Genomic DNA, 17,787 nt, shown 5'->3' with positions numbered 1-17,787 from the left:
ATAAATAAATAAATAAATAAAAACATTTCGGATTTTCAAGAAGATAAATGTTAATAAATAGTGTCTTATTGGAATTTTTTTATAACTATTATTATACTTGATTTTTTTCATAAACAAAGATGCATTGTTTAAAATCTATTAAAACAACTCACTGTTCGAAATAAAAACATGTCTAATACAATAGTACAATAATACCACATAAAATATTTAAATTAATTTTCTACATCAATAATTCAATAAAATAAGTTCAAAAAAGTTTATTCAACAATTTTTGACACAACAGGCAATAAAAAAAACATAACCCATACGACAATAATATAAAAAAGAGGTCAATTTTTCAAATAAGTTTTATTTTTGTATTATTATTATTATTACCATTTTTTCATTTCGTTTTTATCAACATATGCTTCTTTATCTGTTTCATAAATTTCTTTAGAATACCCAATCTTACCTTAACAGTTATTTTTTAAATGGATAGAATTGGTAGAATGTTAAGTCTCAAAAAAATAATAATCTTTATTTTTATGTTTTTAAAGATGACAGTGAAGATCCGCTTTGCAACTCTTGATAAAAATATCATATATATATATACTCAAATTTAGGAACTTCAAGTTTATTTTAAACATGTTTATTTTATTATGCTCATTTATCCAATATTACTACTACTTTTTACTTATTTATATTCATTATTTTTTGAATTTTCTTCTAAAAAATTGAATATGAAATAATATATTTTAAACACTTATACTGCTACCACAGTATATATTTTTTAAATTAATATTGTATTCTTTCATTACTTATGAAAATTATAAATTAATATTATTATAGTATATATACAAATTACTTTGAAAGGCATGTTCATAACAGAATTTTGCTTTAAAATTACAACAATACATCCTAAAACATTTATAGCATTGTCATTCAACAATTGTTTTTAATTATAATCTAAAATGATTTTATTTTAATATGAATTTTATTTTTTAAAGACATGTTTCAATAGATTGTTTCATTTATTTGTTAGAAGAAAATAGTATAATCTTAATTATCCACATATATATATATATATATATATATATATATATATAATGTATGGCTATTAAATTTATCAAATATTTCACTAACAAAGAAATTTGTTGTTCTAATGATTTCTTTATAATTATACTCAACTATTTAAAATAAAAAATTGAGACTTATCTATTAAATTGTGATACATGTCAAATTGAGCAATAAATTGTAGTAAAGTTGCTCACATGAGCAAAAAGGCTAAAATTGATTTTTTTTTTCTTTTCTCTTTTTTGCATCACACCAATTACAATCTTAAATTTTATTTCAAGCAAAATATTTATAACGAAAAAACACAACCAAATGAAAGAACACCAAATACAAAATAATGACCACAAACACTGCCCATTCTTAAAAAACTGTTTTTTCTTGAACGAGAAGAAAATAATCAAGCAACCCATATGAAAAGCCCATAAAGAAAGAGAGCACAATTACATGGGATATTGCAAAGCCACTTTGCAATGCAACAATACCTACCAAATTGCGTTTTTTCCATCCATTTGATGATTTGGGCTGCAATGCTTCGGGCAGACACATGATTCGGGCATCGAAGTTCGGGCAGCCGGCGTGGATGGTCGTAGCGTAGGGGGTCTACTGTCAGACCCTCAAAGAAAACCCGTGCAATGCTGCAACGGGAGGGTTGTGCGACCCGCGCGAAGCAGACTTAGCTGCAGAGCCATTTCCCCGAGACCCATCGAAACTTTTCTTCGATCACCAGCCTCCGATTCAACTCCTCAACGACCTTCCACGACAGATTTTGCAAGGTGGATTTCGCTGCGCATCGGTTTTGGCACCAATTTTTCCTCTTTGCGAGTGTCTAGGATCAGTTTCCACACTCTGCGTGCTCTGCTTTGCAGTTCAGAAGCCTGTTGCGGGTCGACATTGGCGGAGGTATTGTTCGAGTTGCAATGCTCACGAGTGAATTTTCGAATCAGTTTCGTGCTTTGTCATTCAATCATTCTGGAAAAGAGATTTGCAAATTTTGCAAACTGAGTTTTTTTCGAGGTGGGTCGTGTTTTCGAAGTCGTGGTTATAGTTCTTGACCTGCTGTGTTCTGAATTGCGTGGTATGGGCAGGTTGATCGAGGCATGTGAGTGAGGACGCCATGTCGAAGCGCAAGGATCCTACTACAGTGGTGTCACGGGAAGGGGACAAGCTGGAGGTCACCCCACTCGGTGCTGGAAATGAAGTCGGGCGTTCGTGTGTTTATATGACCTACAAGGGCAAGACTGTGATGGTACGCACTCAAATTGTAGGCCTTCTCTTTCATAGTCAGTTTTAGGATTAGAGGAGATGTGTTTAACTGCCGTAATCTTCTATTTTGTTTCCTCATCCATGTAAAATGCATACCAGTATTTGTGAGCCTCCACCAATTCAGGTTTGATAGGGTTAATGTTTTGTAGAGTTGATTTGCTAGAGTGAGAGGAACCTGTAGTTCGCTTCCCGATCAGAGATAGTGCTGTGTGTCATGCCGCTTTTGTACGTGTGCAGTTTGACTGTGGAATCCATCCTGGCTACTCTGGCATGGCAGCGCTGCCCTACTTCGATGAGATAGATCCTATCAGCATAGATGTTTTACTCGTGACGCAGTGAGTTACTATGAATTTTCCAACTTCTGTTTGTTTCATTAATTCAATTCGTCCAGCGAGGATTGGGGTTTAGTAGTTATGTTAATCTATTGTGTATGCGGGAAGAATGCTGTGATTGAATAGTCCTCTCTTTTCATGTAAATCTAGAATATAACTGTATGATCGTGATCGTGGTGGTATGGTCTCGACCCTTCTGAGGTTGTTGTGGACTACTTAACTCTATAAATATTTACAGTTTGTGTTGATTTTCAATGTCTATGTTTTTGTTTGTACCGTTTTGATATTTACTGAGCAAGTGCTGTTTGGTGTTCGGGCATATTCTAGTTGGAGGTAACGGTTATCATGAATCTGAGACGTGGCAGTAACTCTGGTACGGATGTCTGTGGTTGCAGTTTCTTGGCAATTATGATTATTTGACAGTCTTTTAAACTTGCGTTGTGCAGCTTTCATCTCGATCATTGTGCATCACTTCCTTATTTCTTGGAGAAGGTCAGACTGCAAGTATTGCGAGTCTATACCATTGTAACGATGATATTGTGATGTAGTGCTGTCCAACAATAACTTTCATTGACCCAATACAGTCCTTCTGAATCTCAGTGTTCATGGTTTCATGGATGACAGACAAATTTTAAAGGGAGAGTATTCATGACACACGCCACTAAAGCCATATACAAGCTTCTTCTATCCGATTTTGTCAAAATCAGTAAAGTGTCAGTGGATGACATGCTGTACGATGAACATGATATTGCACGGACGATGGAGAAAATTGAGGTTGGTGATGTTCTGACGCTGGTGCATTGCCTTGTGCATGCCCAGCGAGCTGTCATATTCTGCCGAAATAGAGGCTTTCTTGGATATCTAGGTTTCCATGGGTTTACCTTGTCTATATGATGAGGTTATTTACTAGATTATTGATATGTACTTCCTAAAACAGCGGCATCGTGTTTGCAATTAAGCGGTTGTATAACCCTATGTTGGTGATGACAGGTGATTGATTTTCATCAAACTATGGAAGTCAATGGGATTCGATTCTGGTGTTATACAGCAGGCCATGTATTGGGTGCAGCCATGTTCATGGTAGACATAGCTGGCATGCGAGTGCTGTATACCGGGGATTATTCATGTGAGGAGGATCGCCATCTCCGTGCTGCTGAAATGCCACACTTTTCACCAGACGTGTGCATTATTGAATCAACATACGGTGTGCAAATTCACCAGCCACGAATCATGCGAGAAAGGAGGTTCACTGATACCGTTGCTCAAACTGTTAGTCAGGTACAGAATGGGTTTTGAAGCACTTATCTTAATCTCCTTTTGGTCAATACCTCTGTTGTTCTCGAATGATTTGTGGTTAACCCACTGGATGGTTTTTGAACAGGGCGGGAAGGTCCTTATTCCTGCCTTCGCCTTGGGACGAGCTCAAGAACTGCTTTTAATTCTTGATGAATATTGGGAGGCGCATCCTGAGCTTCAACACATACCTATCTATTATGCCTCCCCTCTTGCGAAGAAATGTATGGCAGTATATCAAACGTACATTAATGCTATGAACGATCGTATCCAGAAGCAATTTGAGGTGCGGTTTCACCTCTTTAATATTCTGCCCTCCATTTCACCTATGAGGTAAATCTTTCGAGGTATAAACGAGGCATCCTGTTGTAAACAATATGTCATTAACATCACGTCAACAGGGTTCACAACATTCATAAGCCGGCACTGTGAGGCGAACAGTTGGTTTCTTGGTCTTTTTTTGATAAGTACAGCGCACGGTGTCGTAGTGGTTTCATCATGTGTTCGATTCAATTCGGTGATCTTTACTTTTTTTTCAATCTTGTCTTGCTCATCTTTCATTTCACTCACGCTTCGGGTCGTCATGCTATCAACTACCTGAACTATTTTTTGGTAAATTCATGCATATGTCGCTCGCTGGAATTGGTTTTCATTTGACTTGTTCAAGAGCAGGTCTCGAACCCCTTCGACTTCAAGCACATTCAGCCGCTGAAGAACATTGACGGATTCGATGACATCGGCCCTGCTGTTGTGATGGCGTCTCCTGGAGGTCTTCAGAGCGGGCTCTCAAGACAGCTTTTTGACATCTGGTGCCAAGACAAGAAGAATTCTTGCATCATTCCCGGTTACGTGGTTGAGGGAACTCTCGCAAAGGCAATCATGAATGAGCCCAAGGAGGTGACTCTTCTCAGTGGTTTGGTGGTGCCTCTGAACATGCGCGTACATTACATATCATTTTCTGCTCACGCAGATTTCACCCAGACAAATGCGTTTTTGCATGAGCTGAGACCTCCGAACATCATTCTAGTCCACGGAGAGGCCAACGAAATGGGTCGCCTGAAAGCGAAGCTGATCACGCAATTTGCAGAGCAGAACGTGAAAATTCTGTCACCAAAGAACTGTCAAACCGTGGAGATGTTCTTTAAGGGGGAGAAAATTGCCAAGGCAGTGGGCCGTCTTGCAGAGAAGTCAGCAAAAGAAGGCGACATTGTGAGTGGGCTTCTGGTGCGGAAAGGCTTTACCTATCAGCTGATGGCGCCAGATGACTTGCACAGCTTCACCCAACTTTCCACGGGCAGTGTTATGCAACGGCAATCGGTTCCTTACAAGGGCACTTTCACCGTGCTCCGACACCGGCTCCAGCAAATGTATGAACAAGTGGAGGTTGTAACGAAGGCAGATAGTCCAACTTTGAAAGTGCATGGAAATCTCACGGTAACTCACGAGGGAGCTGATTACGTGATTCTACAGTGGGTCTCGGACCCCATTAGTGATATGGTAGCCGATTCCGTGGTGGCGATGATTTTGAAGTTGGATTCGCAGTCCATGTTTGCAGTAGGAGGTGGACGGGCTAAAGAAGCCCGATTAGAGAAAGAGGAGATTAAGATAGTCCACTCGCTCTTAGTTTCATTGTTTGGAGACGTGACACTAGATGAGGAGCATCAAAGTTTAACTGTGAATGTTGATGGCATTGAAGCAACCATTGATCACGTGAAAAGAGGCATCGAGTGTAAGGATGAGAACCTCAAAGATCGTATCAAGGTCGCCCTTCGCAGAATACAAACGGCTCTGTATCCTCTAGATGCTTAAATATGTCCCTTGCGTTGCTTTCATCACTTTGGGGTGTTACTACATTGTGCAACACTGGGGGCCATTATTTTGGACTTTGCTGACTAGTCATCTTTCTGGTTCGTAAACTTTCACAATGGGGAATTTTGTAGTTGAAAACTTAAAGCACTTGCAATTTTAATTGTTTAGACTTTTCAACTATGCAAAGAGGTCAATTTGTCTAAAAAGACCAATTACTTATTTCCAATTTCAAAATTCAAGATTAGGTCCATTTACAAATGAATTTGTCAACATATTAGACTTTGGCTTTTAAATTTCACTAAATTATTTTTATGCTTCTCACCTTGTTCTGTGACCTAACCCACTACTGCAGTCTTAGCTAGAACCAGTAATATGCCCTTGATTTCAATTTGTTCTTGGAGAGCGCACTTTATTTGCCCTTGATTATTAGGATTTTGAGAGGATGCCCTTGCCACTTCATCTTTAATTTAAGATGTCCTCGGCTGAGGCGAAGGAGATAATAAACACATGTACCATGTAGGAAAGTGTACATTGACAATCACAGGGTCTTATCTTCTTTGCCTCAGTCAAGGACTTGCTTTAAACCTAAATTATGATAATTGCATTGTAATTTTATTTTAATTATTTATCACTCAATGCATTTTTTAAATATGACTTTCAAAGCTGAGTGACAGTCTCCAAGAAATGCACTTTTATTTTATTGTAATTTTATTTTATTAATGTAATGTGTAGAATGACACTTCAATGGTTGTATTTCTTGCTCTCTGATAGTTAGTTGAATTTGATCAATAAATTTTGAAACAATATAGGTCTAAAACTTAAAATACCTAATTATCATGTATTTTAACAATCATGCAAAATTAACTCTATGCATCAAAAACCAAATTAGCATGAATATTACTTTTTTATTTGAAGGTTTTTTTAGATACTAATTTCTTCCTAACTACACTAGTTCTGACAATTTTTTGTGCTTAAACTAAGGTATTGTCGTGCATCAATATTTAACATTTTGCATACTAGTTTTTGAGGTTGAACTTCTCATTTTGATGTGGACTACTTCCTATATGCAGAGATCATTCTAACTTCCTCACATAAGAGGGTGATCTTAGCCTTTATCCATGTCATGTCCCACATCATTATACCTTAATGTGTGATTCTTCCAAGACAATGGTATTATCTTGCATTGGAGATGCATTAAGTACCATGTGGCTTTTTGCTGCAATGAAGAATAATTTGTTATTTTTGATGTGATTTAATGAAGATGTGTACATAGTTCTAAAGCCAAACCAAAGAACCTCCTTGGTGCATTAAGTACATGAACTTAGAAATTTTGGGATATGCTTGAGATATTCTATATTATACAATCAATATTGGTAGATTGGCATGTATGAACAAGTTGCTACATTAGTTTTTTGATGAGAAGTATGTAATCAAGTCAAGTCAAGTCAAGTTTTAACACTTTATTACCTTAATTGAGCCCTTTGTCTATTATAGATTTGAGCTACTATTGATCTTTGGACTTTGTTGGACTACTTATTGTCATCCCACATGTAGATAAATATGTATTGGTAATGTTGGACCATTTTAGCAAGTAAATTGAATCTATGGCTTTGCTACAAAAGTCTTTAAAGTTAATAACTATGGCTTTTTATGACTATGTATTGATACATTTTGGAGCATGTTCTAAAGTATTAACAAATCAAGTGAAAGAATTCTAAGGAACTTTTAAAACTTTGTATATTAAAGCTTTGATAGATTATTGCAACATCTCTAAAAATCATCTTGAGATGTTAAAAATCCATTGCTTAATATTGAGACACTTTATAATATACTAGCATTTGTAATAGAGCTTACTAACTTCAATTGTGGTGAATGACTTGACTAATTGAGTTATTCAAATTTTCAAGCATGGTTTATGAAAGTAGGGATTTCTTATGACAATCATTGTAATTGAAACTTAATGTTGTAGTAGATTATGATGGATTACAACTTTAGAAAGCAGACAACTTTGACATAATATAGTCCTTATTAATTATTATATAGATAGAAGTCAATTATCCATTGCTTAATATTGAGACACTTTATAATATACTAGCATTTGTAATAGAGCTTATTGACTTCAATTGTGGTGATTCTCTAAGAGAGATTATATGTATTTGCAATGTAAGGTACTTATGATGTATGATGTCAAGGTAGGGCACATAATTCATTATATTAAGATTTTTTTTTTAATGGTATTTTTTTGTTTGAAGATAAAGATGAACATGTATCAAGGACAAGATTCACAAGAAATCAAAGAATCAATGCACTCTTATATCACTAGAAAAGAATAGATATTTATTTAAACATAATAAAATTTTAAAATTAAAATGGCTACTATAAAAGACATAAAAATTAAAGACTTTTGAAATAAGATTAAGAATAAAAAAGATATTGTTAAGAATAAGAAAGGCCTCACTCTTGCCTCTATATATAATATCAAAATAGAAGTTATGTAATAATATTTTAAATGACCTCCAATATGTGTTTAACTTACAAGAGTGTCAAAGATAAGAATTCAATGAATGAAAATAAACAAGTGATACATTTTTCAAAGAAATATGAAAAAATAAAATAATTAAATATGTATATTTAAGAAAAAACTAAAATGAATATTACCAAAAGATAAAAAAATTAGAGATCATTGAAAAACTAGATTAAAAATAAGAAACGAATTGACAAGATTGAAGAAGGCTTCACTCTTGACTCTATATATACTATCTAACTAGGAGCTACGTAGCGATGTTCTATAGAATCTCTAATATGTGTTCAACTCACAAGACACATGTCTAACTTGCAAGACAAGCTTCTTAAATATGCACCACATATTTAATTTGTACCATAAGTCACTGATATGTGTGATACATAGCAAATTTATTAGCTAAAATTTTCAATCTATCAATCACCTATAAACATGTATAAAAACAAAGCCATGTCTAAAAAGCATTTAAGAAGCTTTTTTATAAGATATTATCAAATTTATGTATTTTAACATACTTATATTTTTTTATATTATCTAGGTAATTATCAAAATAAATATAGATGTTTCTAATAGATATCCATGTCTAACTTGCAAGACAAGTTTCTATTATGTACATCACGAGGCCAACTTGTACTACAATTTGTCAATATGTGTAAAATGTAGCCAATTTATTGGCTTGGTTTTTGACTTATCAATCACCCATAAACATGTATAAAGTCAAATTTGTATCTATGTAGCCTCTCAAAAGCTTTTCTATAAGATATTATCAAATTTATTTTTTACTATCAAAGACAAAAAAATTAGACTCTTGAAATAAGACTAAGAATAAGAAAGATATTGAAAAAAGAAAAAAAAGCTTCACTCTTATCTTTATATATATTAACTAACTAGGAACTACATGATAATATTCTATAGGACCACTAACATGTTTCTAACTTATAAGATACATGTTTTACTTAAAAGAAAAGTTTCTTACATATGCAATATATAGCCAGCTTATTGATTAAATTTTCAACCTACTAATCACCTACAAATACATATAAAATTAAATTTTTATTATTGTAGACCTCTTTATTATTAAAATTTATATAATTATATTTATTTATTATTAGCTTAAGTTTATAGTTGGATTGATATTAGTATAATGTTTATTTAGTTGTTATGTTATTACTATTGGTTAAAATATGGTTTAAATAGTGATTAGATTGGCATTTGAAAAGACTTGGTTGATTAAATTAAGATAAATATTAGTTTATAATTAGGTTGAAAGGTGGAAGTATAAAAATAGAGGCTTGTTATTGAAACAACTAAAGAAGAGTCTTTTTTTGACTAATTTTGGATTAATTATTGAACTAAAAGTGGAGAAATCCTTGTTCAACTAAGTATGGAATAACTATTGGACTAAATGAGGTAGGATCTTTGTGTGACCAAGTAGTAGCTTTTCATTGAATTGAATGAAACAAATTTTTTGTTTGACTAAGTAGCAGCTTTTTATTGGAACAAACAAGAACAAATTTTGTTCAACCATGTGGTGGCTTTTCATTGGACCAACTTTATAGAGACTTTTTATGATGGCTCGATATATGATGGCTTTCATTGGTGAATTCTTGTGCTTGAGAGTAGTTAAATAAGCTTAAAATTTAGCAGTGAGGAATTTATATTGGTATTAAGTTGAATATTTGAGGATGTCTTTTAAGTATTTTTAAGTGCTTAAAAGGTTTAAAGGTGTTAAGATTACTAAGAAAAGTTAAGAAATGTACTAATTTTAATAATTATATCTTTTGCTTTGAGTTTATAAAAAATAAAAAAAATTATATTTTTATTCTTAAGCTATATTTTTTAATTAAAATTATTATTAAAGAGGGTCATTTGAAGTATTTTTGAAGATAAGATAAGGTACTTTTGTGTAATTGTTCATGCAAAGAACTAACCAAATCAAGGAGTTGAGAATGTTGAAGTAAAGAAGGTCTAAGGAGCTTATATATTTGAAGCAACAACTTTAAAGGCTTGTTTCTCACTTAATATTAGAATTTTATAGATAGAAGATAAAAAAAAAGTGAACTACATGACATCAAAGTTGAATAAATCAATTCATATAAGAAAGGAGTATCACGTAGAATTGATAATTTGTTGAAGTGGATCCACAAAGGCATTAATAACTATCATAATAGAAAGTTCTATGCTTAGTGGATGCTCAATAACTTTCAAGATAGTGTCTATGAAGCTTATAAGAATCTTTTTTAAAAGTTATTATTAAATTTATCTATTTTAATTTACTTCTATCTAATTCTTCTTATTTAGTTAATTATAAATTTTGATTATGTCCATGATAATTAGATACATATCTTATAAGTTGGATATATGTTGAATAATTTATACAATGTCTTTATACAACCTCTTTTTAAGATATTTTAAATGGATGCAAGAGTAAAACTGTTCTCATTCTTGTAATGCCTTTCTTGTTTTTTACCTTGTTTGAAGAATCTCTAGTCTTCTTATCTTTGGCAATAATCATTCTTATTTTTTTCTTAAATATATATTTTCTTTAAATATTTTTGTCATATCTTTGTAATATATATATATATATATATATATATAATTTATTTATATTATTTAAATTCTTATCTTTAATATATTTATAAGAATATATTATTTTTTTAATTTATAAAGAATAGGTGATTTTTATTCTTCTTGATAAGATATAAACATATTCAAAATTATATATTATTTATTTCTAAATTAATATTTTTTTTAAAATTTAATTATATTTAAGTTATTTTTTATTTATTCCAAGTGATAATAGACGTTTTTAATTCAATTTTAGTATTATGACAATGTTTTTTGATATAAAAGATGCAATAGCACAAATGTAAGAGCAAATGAAAGAATTAATGGTTGCAATACATGAACTCAATTCATCTCTATAAGGAACAATAAATTTTGTAAGAAGTGAAGATATAGAGATGATTAGAGCTGCTTAAATATCTAAATAAAATTATATTTATTTTCTTATAATAGAATATTCTTCAAGTAATATCACAAGTATTATAAAATTAAGAGTTATTTTTTTGGAAAATTTTGATTGTTCAAAATTAAAGTTTCAAAGATTTATCAATTGAGTATTAATATATTATCCAATTTTTAAATCACAAGTTTAGTTTATTAAAGCATTTATTTTTAGTTTTACATTGTCATAGTTTTTATCTTTTTTTAGGCAATATCATCTAATATTTGATAATTTAGAGGCTTTATTAAAAAAAATTGATCCATTTATATAAAATACAATATAATTTATATTACAATCAATAAGATTTGTATTTTTTATTAAATAAATTATTTAATATAATTATAATTATATTAAATAATTCTAATAACTTATAATTTATATTAAATAAAATGATATTGAATTTATTAATGAATTTTTTTATAAATTAAAATTTGATATATATATATATATATATATATATATACATATAATTTTACTTACTTGATTTTCAAATAATACATTTTTCAACAATTGATTTTACAATGAAGTATAATAAGTTACTTTTAAAATTTTGATTTCAAAATTACTAAAGTATGCATCAATATTTTTAAAATTCAATTGCAATACTAAATTCTTTTCAATACATTCATTTAAAAGTAGAAGACATGTATATAGATGCACTACAGTTTAAACCAATCATTAAGTAAGAAAAGATTGAATGTCAACAAGAAAGATTGTGCTTATATTATAGAAAGACTATGCATGATGTTTAATATTTTCTAAAAAAATAATACAAGAAAAAAATAAAGAATATTATTATTAACGTAAATAATTTTTTAAAAATAAACTATCTAATAAAAATAGTGTAGTTAGAATCTTGTGCAACATCTAACTAAGTCGTATTATCTCCTAAAAACCTTCACTCTATTTTACAATAGATTTTGGTTTAAGACCAAAAAATTGCAAAATTACTACCTTGTTAGATTTAAGAGCCTCAACTTATTTTTTCTAGATGAAGACTTTGTTAAAAGACATTAAAATTTTTATTAAAAAAATTAAGCATATACATATTGAAATCATAGATTTTTATTTTTTTTCTTCTAGAGATCTTAATTATAATACTATTATTGAAAAAGTTACAAAAAATAGTCATTTTAGTATAGTAATAATTTATAATATTATATCTATATTTTATTTTATTATTTTAGATTTATTGTGGCTCTGATATATTAAATTTCTTGTTACCTTGATTTTTTTTAAAGCATCATCAATACTTTTACTAATTAAATAGAAAATCATAAGTCTTGTGGAACCAAATCCATATTTATAGGTGTAAGAGAATTTAAGCATGCTCCAAAATAAAGGTCAAATTTTATTTATTTTACTACATCTATTTTTAATAGTAGTAAGACTTCTGTAGGCATTCAAATTTAATATAAAGATTATTAAGATATTTTTTAGAAGAGAAATGCACATAATTTTTTTAAATATTATCTTTATGAATGCTCAATTAATCTTTAAGAAAGAACATAATAACCATTTGAATCAATTTATAACTTATCAAAAAATGAATCGGCTTTACATTAATAATATATAACTAAGAACTTCTTTATATGCCATTCAAAACTTCTAACAAGATTACTTATCATGTTTGTGAAAAAAATTACAAATTACTATAAGTATGTATAGATTATTAAAGTTTCAAAAATATTATTATAAAAAATAAATACCATCTATCTTTAATTTCAATATTTTTTGAACAATTAAATCACACAATCATTGATATAAAATAAAATCTATTAAAAGCATACAACTTGATATTGAGTAAGAAAAGAGATGAATAGATGATTTTGTTCTACATTAAGTATAGATATTTTGAATATAATATCATGTCTTTTGGACTCACAAATACGCTAGTTACATTTCAATATATAATAAATGATATTTTAAAAAAAATTATAGATGATTTTATTATTTTTTATTTAAATAATATTTTAACTTATTCTAAAAACATAATAGATCACAAACTTTATATTTGACATGTATTAAAAAAATAAAAAATAAAAAATAAAAAATAATATATTTTATACAATTCAAGTTGATTTTTTAAGATACATCATTTTAAACAATGATATAATGAGGGATATTAAGAAATTTTAGAATATCATGGATTTGAAGTTTTCATGAATAATAAAAGAAATCCAATATCTTTTATGAACTATTAAATATTATTAGATTTTTATTAAAAAATTCTATCAAGTTATACTTCTACTTATTGTTAAAGATATACATATTTATATTAATAGTTACTTAGATAATATGAATAGATAGAAGTAGTTAATAATAAATAAATTTGATAATATCTTATGGAGAAGCTTTTTAGAAGCTTCAAAGATGCAATTTATTCTTTGTACGGATATAAAGGTGATTGATAGATTGAACAGTTGGCCAACAAGTTAGTCACTTGTTGTTTGTATTGGTAGCTTGTGGTACAAGCTAACCATGTGGTACATGTATATGGAACTTGTCTTCCAAGTTAAGATATATGTCTTGCAAATTGAACACATGTCAAAGGTACTATAGAATGTCATTACTTAGCTCTTAATTAGATAGTATGTATGGGGGAAAGAATGAAGCCTTCTTCACTCTAGTCAATTCATTTCTTGCTTCTAGTCTACTTTTAAAAGTCTCTAATTTTCTTGTCTTTTGGCAATAGCTAATTTAGTTTTTTTTTTTTTTTTAATATACATACTTTCTTATTTCTATTTTTGTATCTTTCTTTGAAAAAAAATTCACTCGTTTATTTTCTTTTATTAAGTTCTTATCCTTGAAACTTACACATTAGACTTGTAAAAACGAATTTGAGTCAAAATAAGAAATCAAAGCAACTTTTGAAGCTTTAAAGATAGCTATTATAAGAGCACTAATTTTGCATTGTATTGACTTCTTTTGAAGCAAATTTTATGAAAAAAATGTATTGAACTTTATCTTAAGTGCAATTTTGTGATAAAAAGAAAAAGATAAAAAACTTCACTCTCTAATTTGTTTTGAAAATATTTTTAGAAATTAAAATCAGTTATAAGATCTACAATAAAGAACTGTATAAAATTATGGATTTATTTTAAGAATAATACTATTATTTGGAAGGTGGTTTTTAGTATAAAACTTATCTGAATAATTCACAAGAATTTCAAGTATTCTATGTCAATACATATTTTGAATGGCTGTCAAATCTGTAGAAACATATTTTTATGAATATTTATACTTAATATTATTTAATAAATAAAATAAAATAAAATAAAAGATGATAGATGTCATTTTTAGATATTCATATCTTACATTAAAAGAAAAAAATTCTTTTGATCAATAACAAAGTATTCTTTGGAAGCTAAAGCAATTTCATTTCTAAGCATTAAAATCAGTATTGGTTATTGATTTAATAAGTTTTTGATTGAATTCAATCAAATATGTCCTTAGATCTTCTTGTTTATAATATTATGACTAATTCTCTAAAATCTCATGATATTTCTAGGTTTAAATCAAGAAAATATTCTTTATTTTAAAGAATATTTATATGTTCCAAAAGATGAAACATAATTATGTGTTCTTTAAGCTTGTCATGATTTTCTAGCTGTAGAATATCTTAGATACAACAAGAAATTGAAATTCATCTCAAAAACAATTTGGTAGCTTCAAATGTAGAAGGTAATTAAAGACTTTGAACAATTATTTGATATTTATTCAATATCAAAATTTCGCCATTGTTAACCTTATAGATTTTTTCAACCAATACTTATATTAAAAAAACCATTGTCATATATTTTTATGGATTTTATAACAAATCTTTTAATCACAAGCTCTTATAATTTTATATTTATAATAATAGATTACTTCACTAAATTAGCATATTTTGTAATATATATAAAAAACTATCTCAAATTAAGAAAAAAAGAGATTTTTCCTCAATTAAACTTATTGCTATTATGGATTGAAAACAAATACTATATCATATAGAAGGACTTAATTTTTATGTAGATTATAGAAAGTTCTTTTTAAGATGTTAAATGAGGATATAAAAAAATCTTTGGCCTTCTATTTTCAAATTAATAATAAACAAAACAAGTAAATGAAGTATTGGAATAGTATGTAAGATGTACCATTAACTACCATCAAGATGATTGGACAATTCTTTTGTCATTGACAAGGTTTTCTTATAATAACACAATATACTCTTCTATTCTACTATCACCTTTCTATGCTAATTATAGTTATTATATATGATTTGATATTTTGATTTTTCAGAAGTTAATAATCATATAACAAGCAATTTGACAATTTTTTTATTAGAATTACATACAACAACAAAGGTACAATTAAGTAAAGCTCAAGAATAATAAATAATCAACATAAATATCTATTACAAGGAAAAAGCTCAATTCTACATTGATATAAAGGTATGATTAATTTATTACATTATTAAGACTATTTGTTCTAATAACAAGTTAGATTACCATAGGATTGAACCAATTTGTATTTGTGAATAGATCAAATCCAAATGCAAAACAATTATACATATCCAAGTTTATAAAGATCCATCATATATTTTATATATGTCTTCTTAACCTTATAAGATAGTCGTTATACAAAAAAAAAAAAAAAAAAAAAAAAACAAAACAAAACAAAACAAAACAAACAAACAAACACCACTTTTTTTTATAGAAGTGGATAACAACAAAGAGTTTAAGGTGGAAGAGGTGATTAGAACATCTTCTACATTAGTTCAAATATACCATTAATAAATGTGTATGGATATCATTTAAGAATCTTGCAAATGCAACAAGGAAGATTGATGCTTATTATTAACCTTCATTACAACCAAGATGAAGAAGCAAGAAATTATTTGCTATAAAGAAAATCAGATTTAATAAAGATTGTACTCTATTTCATATTCTTATTTATAATTTTTATGTATTTATCATTATAAAAGATGGAAAATAAAAAACCAATAGATTCTACTTATAAATTGTTATTTATTGAATTATTAAAAAAGCTATTAAGAATGTTATAACTTTTAAAATAATATAATAGAGATGAAGATCTACAAAAATAACATATTTTTATATTAGATGGTGAAATACAACATGTTTTATTAAAATACAATTATGACCTAGAAAAGGATTCAATATTTGGTAATATTATTAAAAATAGATTCCTATTAGATGTTGTTACAAATATTTTATTTAAAAGAACTTATATAAGCCTTAACAATTATTAAATAGTAAGGTGGTTCTTTTGCTATAGTATAAAACATTATTGATAGTTGAAAGGACCTATTAACAATCTCCATAGAAAAATCTATGTACATAAATATATATAGCAGATAGAATTTGCTATTTCTTTGACTTCTTTAATATGTCATTAGCGCTCCTCAAAGATCTTGATTATAGAAAAAGGAGTAATGTCATGGACATAACCACACTAGTAATCAATAAAATAAAAAGAATTTTTTAGAAATAAGTAAAAATAAGTAAATTTGATACTATCTTATAGAAAAGCTTTTCAAAAGCTTTACAGATGTGGATTTGACTTTAGAAGTATTTACAAGTGATTAATAGATTAAAAACTTAGCCAACAAGTTGGCCATGAGTTGTACTTACTGTTATTCTTAATCTTATGTTTAGAAACTCTAGTCTACTTGTCTTCAATAATATCAATTCTTATTTCTTCTTACATACATCTATTTTTTCATTTTTTTGTCATCTCTCTTTGATATACATCTTATTTGTTTATTTATATTTTTAAAATTCTTCTCCTTGTAATCTTTTGTTGAAGGTTGTTACAACTTTTAATGTCAATATTTTACTAGTCAATTGTTTTAAAATTATTCTTATATTTGTTACTATAGCTTATGTATTATAAGATCTTAAATAATTTTACTATATAAGATTTCAATACTCATTTCAATTTAAACTACATTAGTAAAAATATAAAATCTAAAAGTTTGTTGTCAAATCATGTTTTTGTACATACCATGTTTTATTATATATCCAAATAATAGTTGTAAATTTATCTTTATTCTTATCTATTTAAAATTATATATTTATTTTAGAAATTCATTTATAAAATGATTTCATAAAATGCATTCAAATATTTATTATAAATACAAGCTTGAAAATAATTATATCACAATTTGATTTTTTACCAAATGATTTTTTCTAAATTAAGTTGAATATATTTTTAAGTTATCAAAATTATATATATAATAAAAATAAGAGATAAACTAGAAAAATAAATTAAAAGATAATCATACTTTTCTATTAGTTGAAGAGCTATGTGAGCTTCAAGTGAAGTTCTTACAAAGTTAATTTTAAATTTTGAAACATATTATATAGAATTATTATTTATAATAAATTTTTTTTTCATAAAGATGTTTTAGGAGCAAAACAGAATGAACTTACTTTGTAATATTGGCTATGCCCATCATATCTCTTTAGTAGTTGATTATAATAGATTTTTAACTAAATAATAGT

General features: G+C 28.2%; 1 protein-coding gene across 2 annotated transcripts; it reads left to right on the top strand.

Annotated features, from left to right (window-relative positions):
- Positions 1–1,715: 1,715 nt before the first annotated feature.
- On the top strand, positions 1,716–5,825 carry LOC112282644 (cleavage and polyadenylation specificity factor subunit 3-I). Of its 2 annotated transcripts, XM_024520550.3 has the most exons (8): positions 1,716–1,953; positions 2,139–2,299; positions 2,554–2,651; positions 3,095–3,140; positions 3,273–3,422; positions 3,639–3,926; positions 4,030–4,227; positions 4,614–5,825. In XM_024520550.3, the coding sequence occupies exons 2-8, from the start codon at positions 2,168–2,170 to the stop codon at positions 5,748–5,750; spliced, it is 2,049 nt and encodes a 682-aa protein (XP_024376318.1). In that variant the 5' UTR covers positions 1,716–1,953; positions 2,139–2,167; the 3' UTR covers positions 5,751–5,825. The 2 variants fall into 2 exon arrangements, with proteins under 2 accessions (XP_024376318.1, XP_024376319.1); XM_024520551.3 differs by lacking the exons at positions 1,716–1,953; positions 2,139–2,299; positions 3,095–3,140 and adding an exon at positions 2,976–3,021 and having other exon boundaries at positions 2,558–2,651.
- The last annotated feature ends 11,962 nt before the right edge of the window (positions 5,826–17,787 follow it).

This window comes from Physcomitrium patens, chromosome 5 (assembly GCF_059467195.1).
Source record: "Physcomitrium patens ecotype Gransden chromosome 5, ASM5946719v1, whole genome shotgun sequence".
Taxonomy (NCBI): Eukaryota; Viridiplantae; Streptophyta; class Bryopsida; order Funariales; family Funariaceae; genus Physcomitrium; species Physcomitrium patens.
This window is presented reverse-complemented; position numbering and strand designations above follow the sequence as displayed.